The sequence below is a fragment of the Nestor notabilis genome, unplaced genomic scaffold (assembly GCF_000696875.1).
Source record: "Nestor notabilis isolate BGI_N333 unplaced genomic scaffold, ASM69687v1 scaffold32225, whole genome shotgun sequence".
NCBI lineage: Eukaryota > Metazoa > Chordata > Aves > Psittaciformes > Psittacidae > Nestor > Nestor notabilis.
This window is the reverse complement of record NW_009930300.1, coordinates 10,268-19,214: the sequence shown is the minus strand read 5'-3', so window position 1 is coordinate 19,214 and position 8,947 is coordinate 10,268. Positions and strand designations below refer to the sequence as shown.

General features: G+C 38.0%; 1 protein-coding gene across 1 annotated transcript in view; it reads left to right on the top strand.

The window, feature by feature from the left end:
• TRPC3 (transient receptor potential cation channel, subfamily C, member 3) overlaps positions 1-8,947 on the top strand; it is a 28,169-nt gene that overhangs the window by 9,298 nt on the left and 9,924 nt on the right. Inside the window, exons 2-3 of the mRNA XM_010015339.1 lie at positions 766-951; positions 6,405-6,569. Coding sequence (XP_010013641.1) covers positions 766-951; positions 6,405-6,569 — 351 coding nt within the window. The remainder of the gene's footprint in view (positions 1-765; positions 952-6,404; positions 6,570-8,947) is intronic.

Sequence of the window (8,947 nt, the reverse complement as noted above, 5' to 3'; positions counted from 1 at the left end):
AGGGAAAGAAATTTACATTAAATGAAAAAATGATGACGGCAGCAATGCCATCATTAGAGAATGACTTGAGAGCTTAGTACCTCTAAACCATCCCTCGAAGGAGCTGGTTTTTGTGTTGCCTATACAGGCAATTTGGGGTATTTTGCCCGTAACATTCGTGTCCAGGTTCATGCCACAGTTATTGGGTGCAGTTACTTTGTAACCCACTGTACATATTGTTGGGTATGAAGTGTTCCAAGTATAAGTGGGAAGCAGAGTGGGTGGGAAATGGGGGGAGGTGATTATGGTATACAACAGGGTAAAGAGTAAGCAGCCATTTCAGCAGTGTAGAAAGAGCAGAAACATATTTGTAGCCTGGGAGGCAACCCTGTAAGAATTACTTCATTAATTATCTGTGAAGTTTTTTCAAGGGTGAAGTTAGTATTTCAAGAGTTCTGGCCCTGGTTTGTTTGAGCAGTTCTTAATTGTCCATTCAACTTCCCGTTGCTGCCCATCTGGGTTATTTTTATCACACTATTCTGTAATGTTCCAAATGCCCTGTTAAACAGCTGTCATCATCTCCTGTTCAAGTGGCTACTTTGTGTCAGAAGAGAAATGATTGCACTGTACAAAAATTCTGTAATGTCTGGTGTGCTCCCACTTTGACATAGTATGTAAAAGTCAAACATTATTCATTTCTAGCAACTTGTACAGGTTCTTTTTTCCTTGCCTTTGACTCTTAAGCATGTTCATCGTGGGCTGTTTTCTCTACCCCTTCTGTTTCAGAATGACTATCGCAAGCTGTCCATGCAGTGCAAGGATTTTGTGGTGGGTGTTCTTGATCTCTGTCGAGACTCAGAAGAAGTGGAGGCCATTCTGAATGGGGATTTAAACTCTGAGCCAGTTGAAGCGCAGAGACACAGGGCATCACTGAGCCGTGTGAAGCTGGCCATTAAATATGAAGTCAAAAAGGTAATGTCCTCCTAGCCAGTGCTTTCAGACAGTGTAAACAGAATGCAGTATCATCTCATTATCCCATAGGTGTTATGGACCGGTGGTCAGATGCATTAATGAGACATAGCGTATGTAACCAAGATTCTCACAAGGCAGAAGTGGACTATAGTGAAGGAGTTGTTCAGTCTATTTTCCGCAGCTGAGAATTGGCAGGAGATTTTAATGACATAAATCAGCCGGGCTAGCAAGGTGATACACAGTCGGTCAGATCCTTCACCTGAGTAATCCAAAACCAGACATTTCTGTGAGACCAGGTTTTCACTCAGTGAAAGCAAGGATGTGCCAGTCTGTGTGATAATATCTAATCCAAAGAGAAGGGTGTATTGGTGAAAGTAGTGGTTTCAAGCAATGAAAAGATCTGGTCTGTTCATTATTTCTTTTTATTACCTTTGCTTTCTAACTGAATTGGACAAGTAAATTGTGGGAAGTAAGTCTTGCAGCTATCTCTAGTGTTCTTATCAACACAAAGGTTTTTTGCTTTATTTGTTTGTGGGGAGGGTTTTGTGTGTTTTGGGTATTTTTTTTATTTTTTTAAAGAAAGGTCTTTTACTACTTTGAAAAAGGAAAAGAGTACATCTAAATTCTCATTAAGTAATTATTTTTTAATTTGTTTTAAAGTATGACAGTAAATCATATAGCTTATCTGCAACTGTGTGGGTTGTAGTGAGAAATTCTACATGATTTACTATGTGTGTTCCTTTAAAAGGTATTTTAAAGTTCAGTCCTGGAAATGTATGGAAGGTATTTGTGGCTAGGTAATGAACTGATTTCACCTGTATTCATCAATGTTTTGTGAAGTACAATGTGGTTTTGATTAATGCCTCAAGAAATACAGCAATGCCTATGCATTATTTACAGCTACCTATTTACATGGTTAGCATCATTTCCATTCTTAACAGCCATTAGTTTCATCATCTCTATGAGATGTCTTGTGTCTTTCAGAACAAATAACACTGCCTTCTGTGGCCACCTGTTGAGTCAATCTGCCATATAAAATGAATTGCAAGTAATCTGCCAGAACAACTGGGACATACTGGTGTTTATTATGTCCCCAACAGATGGTTAACAAAAACTGTAAATGCATATCCTAAACAGCAAATCACCGTTTCCAGTATAGAATTGGTTTACGGCAGATAAATGCCTATTAATTGCCAAAATTCAAGGTAAATATATACAAGTATTAATTAAAAATAATAGGGAGAGAATCAAAGTGTATGAGCATGTTATCATACCAAATAACACATTCATTCTTTATGCTGTTGCATTTTAACATGTACCAAACCCTTGCGGAGACTCATGTCTCAGCTTTTTTTCTGAAGACTGTGGTTTTCTTCTAAGAGGTCATGGTCACTGATGGAATCCATTGCTGAGCAAAGGATCACACAGGTCTGTTAAGAGTAACGATAATATATGTAATGCAATAAAAAAAACCAAAACAAAACAGAAAACAAAAACCAATTCCATATAGCAAACTTGTTATCTTCCCTTGCAAGAGATTAAGTATTTGTAGATAAACTCAATTTATTGGCTTCTATTTGTGACAAATACAGTTCAGAACCTACAAGACTAATGATCTTGGTGCAAAGAAATAAATAGATGGTGCAGAGTTGTTACCTTATTCATTCATATGCTATTCCCTATAAATGGCCATTAGAGAGGGCATGGCAAGGATTGAGCCAGGAAATATCTCTGCCATGGTGGTCCTTTGATGCTGGCTGGGGTCAGCTTCGTTACAACTATGGCAGATTCTAGTGATATTCTGACTGCAGAACAGATTCAGATGTGGGAACTCTACACGGAATGTTTTCAACCCTATAGCTGTAGGGAGCAGACAAGGATGTGGCTTATGTTTCTTAGCTTTCAGTACTTCTACCTGGGTTCCTGGGTCAGCTACGTTAAGGTCAGTTCGCTGTCACAGACAGCACAGCCAAACAGAACTGCAGGTCCATGAAATGGTTAATGAGCCCTATGCCCTTTTCAGAGGAAGAAGAGACAGGAAAAAGCACATAAGTGAGCAAATGTGCTAGCAAGTTCACTGCTAGGGAAATAGGATGTTTTAATTCCATTAGTAATGAAACTCTTGCACTTACTGTCTTAGGCACTGCATTAAAGGGTAGCCCACCTTGTAAACAGGATATAATTTTGAAGCTAAGGTTCGGACTGACACTGCAGTCTAAGGACTAAGGGAATTAATAAAAAGAAGAAAAACAAACAAACAAACCACAACCTACAAAAAAAAAACCAACCCACAATCAAAACAAACAACACCCCTCTCTTCCCCCTCCCCACCTCCTGAAAACCTAGTTAGAACAACCAGTCTTGTGCTGTATGCTGAATTGCTGCTGCAGTAGTGCTTTTTGTATTGTATTTTTACTCTGTCCTTAGACTGTCAACCAAATTACAGAGAAGTGCTGACACTGACAAGTTCTGAATTTCTTGCTGAGATAAAAATCAGAATGGAATTTCCAAGTGAGTTTGAGTAAAATCACAGAATTTAATTTTCAAACATTGAAGTTTTGAATCAATAGATAACCAAGAAGATTCAAAATTCTCTTTCTACATAGTGTGTTTGTGTATCAGAGAATGCCCGGATCTGTTCCTGCTAGGTCTGAACTCAGTAATTAGGATGTTAAGAATAAATAACATTATAATTGCTCTTAGTCGTACATAAAAATATTTACATACCGATGACTTGATTTATGGTCATGAAATCTGAAGTGTTATAGTCAATTATGCCCAGAAAAGCAGATAAACTAAAAATTAGTGCTTTTTAGTGATGAGATACTGTCCTTGTGCATCTTTGTTGTTCACTGGATCCTAAAATATTAGATAGATGTGATAATGAGTTCAACATATGTAAGTAAAAAACTGCATGGAAAGTAGGATGAGAGAAGAGAAATGCAGAAGGAACAAGGTTGTAGGATGATGTGATTCGTAGGTGAAACATGATGTGAACCTGCTGTCTTTGGAGATGAAGCTGGGGGGAGAGACAGATACACAGGGCAGGGAAAAAACTGGGAGAGGTTGCAGTTGCTGAAAATAAAAATACCATAATCGTAAATTCAAGTATTTCAGTGAGCTGAGGAGAAGGATGAATTTCAGAGCTTTTATGGATGAAAGAAGTGACACAAGTTTCTCTGAGGGCTTGGAAGTGGTGCATATTGTGCAGTTGCCAACAGTTAAATAAGTTGCTAAGATCTGCTCGAGAGCTGCTAGACTTACTGCCAGAGAAGATCTTGCCATATCCATCGGCATCTTATTCACTAACTCCTCCATTTTCTGGGCAAAATTATAGCACAGGCAGATCTCTTACTGTCAGATCAAAATGTTGATAGACCAGGAGGAATAAATCATCACACAGCCCTGGATGAGGTATGCACGAGGGCCTCTGGGCTGATTTATACCCCCAGGCAAGCTCCCTTAAAGCTCCTTTGCTGTGTCTTCCCATTGCTTCTGGTAATAGGAGCAATGATGTAGGTGTTTCTTCTCTTTCCTCTTCCCTACAGTTTTAAGCCTGTTTCTTAAAAATGTTTTTGTAATTTGAAATAATTATTTACTTCCTTTCCCGTCTTTGGCCGCAGTTAATTTGCTTTGTCCCTTGATGTCCTGACTTGAGAATGAAATCTGTTTGAGCAACAGAAGAGACCAGGGGCATAGTCAGAATGCACAAGTGCACAAAAACCAGTTTGTTTTTTTCCAGTGAGCCAGGTTGGCAGTTTTTATGGTGCATAAGCTTCAAAGGTGACAGCCTAATAAAAAGAATACAAACAGTTCAGGTTGACATTTTTTTAAAAAGACTTTAAAAATATTGTTATTTATTTTTGTTGGCCATTCCACTGTAGGTACAAACTGCATTAATACGTGATCTAACTGCTAATGAATCACACATCAAAATACTTTCGGACTTACCATTTAGAGCAAAATAGGTTAAAATATGGAAGTTGTTTCCCCTTTTTAAAGTTTGTGCAACAGCTTCAGATTCCTCCTCTTGAGAGTTTTAAGGTTGCCTGTTTTCATTGACAATGATTTACTTTGACTTTTTTAATGAAGTCTGTCCTGTTGTACTACTGAATGGCCTTTTTAATGAGATTTGGCACATAAATGGAGTTTTGCAGGCAAGACCTGGCTAACAACAGTGTGTATAGAACATGATGATCTCAACAGAGTACAAAGGATGATAAAATGGATATCCAAGGTTTACACTTTTTAAGTATAACGAACTCAGATCAAATCTCACTCTTAATCCAACCGGATTATCAGAGTTATCAGAATTATTTTTAAAACTTTTTCTGTAAAACTGCCTAGTATTCTTTACTCTGATTTACTAGTTATTGTCAACTAATGTGACAACTACATTACCAGATTTCTTCAGATTGCCATAATAACTAGGCTGTTACCCTTGTGCTTAATTGATGTCCCATGTGCTCTTGTGATGTCTCACAGGACATGGTATAATAGTGACAATGATGAGTAAGTAACACTTCAGAAATGGACTTAACCAGAAATACAAGTATGATGGGCAAAGAACATAGGGAATACACATGGGCTCCACACTCCTGGGTACACAATATGATCATGATAGGGTGGTGGCACAGTCTCCTCTGTCCACGTTGCTAAAAGTGGACATCCTAAAGAAATACAGTAGTGGTTTTAAAATAGAGTAATACATGCTCACCCTTCAACAAATTCGACCAAAAGTGATTTTAGTGAAATAAAAGTTAAAGCATATCTAAACAAATGCAGTTGTTGGCAGCAGCTTGTTTTATCATTCCATAAATAACTTGGGAATCATTCCCTTTCCCTGTGAACATACTGAAATCTTACTGAAGCTAGGAAAATAATATTTGCACGTATCTGCTGCATAAAAGAAAGATGGAAGTTGACTGGTTTCTTTTCTAAGTGGCTACTACATCCTTAACATATGCCAGTTTAGTATCTTAATTATTCAAGCTCTCTGTTCTTGTTCAATTTTGGGACGCTTAAGGAAGAATTTCTGGAAGCTTGGGATGAATGAAATGGTTGATTATGGTCAGGCTGGAATTTTCAGTCTCCACAGAAATTCTGCATGTACGTTGCATCGGCCTGATTTGCTGACAAATTGTTGCAAGTTAAGACTGAGGTTCAACTCTGACAGGATCCAGTTGGGTATGTGAAGCTGTTCTAATAATGCATTAAAAACCTTCTATCAATGATGGCTGCCTACATGTGCAACCTTGTCCCCAAAGTGCTGTTTTAAATCAGCTCTGCAGTTTCTTCTTTATTTATTAACCCTTAATTTAAAGGAAAGGAGATAAGAACATGGTTCCTAAGGTCTAAATTAACACCAGGTATTTAAGTTGATCATGTATGTAGCAGTTGCATAACTCTTGTAAATGATAATATGTCTTGGTTTTCTTTCTCTTTCTTTACAGTTTGTGGCCCATCCAAACTGTCAGCAACAGCTACTGACTATCTGGTATGAAAATCTCTCAGGATTACGGGAGCAGACCATAGCTATCAAGTGTCTGGTTGTGCTGGTTGTGGCGTTGGGCCTTCCATTTCTAGCCATTGGTTATTGGATTGCACCATGTAGCAGGGTACTGAATTTTATAAATTACGTATCTTGTACTATTCTGAGAGCTGGTCTTTAATTTCTGGCATTTAAAATGCAATATTGTCCCTCCAATTCTGCTCCTTACAAATTTTTACTAATTAGTGGTATTTTTAGTAATCTCTAGTCTTGAGTCAAAAGGTGCTATTTGTTTTATTTGCACTGTGAAGAGGGGACCATAGTGGTGAAGCATGAAAATATATTGTCGTTAAGTTTAAATTAAATTGTGCTTACTTCACAATCTCTGCTATGTAATTGTATTTGTATTAGTAACATGGATTTTTTTGAAACTCACCACTCAGATTCTGTATTAGGTCTCCTCTGATGGCATCTTAAGATCTGATGCTGTTCCCATATAAACCATTACCACAGCGTCTGTTGACTTTGCTGATGCAGAACTGAATCTTAAGTAAAATATTTGTTATTCCTGCCCTAAAAGATCTATTTACTAGGTGAATTATAGAGCAGAAATGAAATTATTAAACACCATATTCCAACCTTGTGGTGGGGTATACTCGTAAAAGAGCACAACCGTGAACTCTTGCCTCTTTATGAAAATACAGGGGTGCTTCCAGCTTTCCTGATCATCTCACAATGAAAATAACAGCAGTTTCTTTGAAATACTTGTAGTCTGTAGCATGGGAATTGTCTGCAAATGAAGCACATTGATAGATTTTGGTAAATCAGAAGAAGGATGATTTCTCTGTTACGTTACCTTTTTTTAAATTTTAAGTAAATTTGCTTTGTGCTGAATGTGGCTTTTAAATTTTATTTCCTTAACAAGTGAAATGTGAGTTTCACTCATTTATATTTTGCTCTTATAATTCACTTCAAAAAGAATAAAATTTTGCTGATCTCCATATTTCAAGGGAACCTGTTGTTTTCTCTGGGTTAAGTGTTTATTCACTTTAAAGATAAACCTTTATGAAAACAGCATAATTGTTACTCTCATTATTATCTGAAATGCCACTTTCCACCAACATCTGTAGTAAAGATATTCCTCATTCATAGCTCCATATCATAGAAATATATAAATATATTTTTAGCTGGTGTCTAATGCAGGAAAGTGACATTTGTCCTTGAGCTTTAATTCTCAGTACCAGAAACACCTGACATTTTTCCTAGTGCTCATGTCAAATAAAAGTACTGTACATCCCGATCAGCCATTTGATACTGTAATTTCAAAATACTTTCTAAAGGTCAGGAGCAGGAAGGGAACCTGAGATTGTTTGCACAGGTAGTAAATGCTGTTTAGTGTGTACTGCTCTGCATAGTTCATAGTAGCTGACCCCAGTTTCAGGAAAACCATTCCTTGAAATGAGGAAGTTCCCCATCTGCTGTAATTGTTTTTATTTCTTATACAATACTGCTGATTGTATTCAGCAGGTCTTCACAGGAGATTTTGGAATGTTGCATAATATTGGTGATGTATGTGATAGTTTATCACCTTATAACTGTATGTTAACATCAGTAAGGGTTGGGCATTATGTACAGAGCAGTATATTTTTTGTTGTACTGAAGGAGATGGGAGACCTGTGACCTTAAGAGGTGTGCAGCAGCTAAGATAAAGAAGTCTGTCTAGTATCCACCTTGCCACACGTGGTGCAGAGATGGACAAGCATTGTCCCGCTCAGACACAGGAAGGAGGTGTATTCCAAAGGTACAAATCCTTCCAACAGGAAGTACACTGGGAAGGACAAATAAACCTATATGTGCATTCCCCTGAGCTGTCTCCAAAAAGGGTCATTGGGGAATCTCAGTTCCATCTCTGTGCTTGAGCCAGTGCACAAATGGCTGTCTCTGGTGCAGCCTCACCAATACCTGCATTTTCTGAGTATATGGTGGGGAGTTGCAGCAGCACAGGCCACATGAGACCTTTACTGCCTAAATAAAGGATACTGGCAGTATGGCCCCCAGAGGAGTGGGCTTACAGCTTGTCACTTTTGATACTGGCTTGCAGGCTAGTACTGATGGGATCACAGACTACTCTTCTTCATACAGTGAGTAACCACAACAGGCCTATTGCTCTTTCCAGTGTGGTCTTCTGGAGGCAGATGGTCCTCTCTTTTGGTGCAGACGGACTGCCTCTGCTGTTGCTGTTTTGTACTTCTACCAGGTGCAGATATGAATGAAATCGGCTGATTTTATGTGAAAATAGTAGTTTTTGTGATCTTCTTCTTTTCTGATCTTACTATTCTTAGTCCATTGTGAGGGAACACTCATTATTTTTAGTAGACATGAGTTATTTATTTGGCACTTAGATCTCTGAACATATATTCTATGGATGGAATACAGTAGCTAGAGATGAGAAGATGAGTCTGTAATTTTTCCTAGAACTAACAGTCATAGACAAGCAAATAGTAT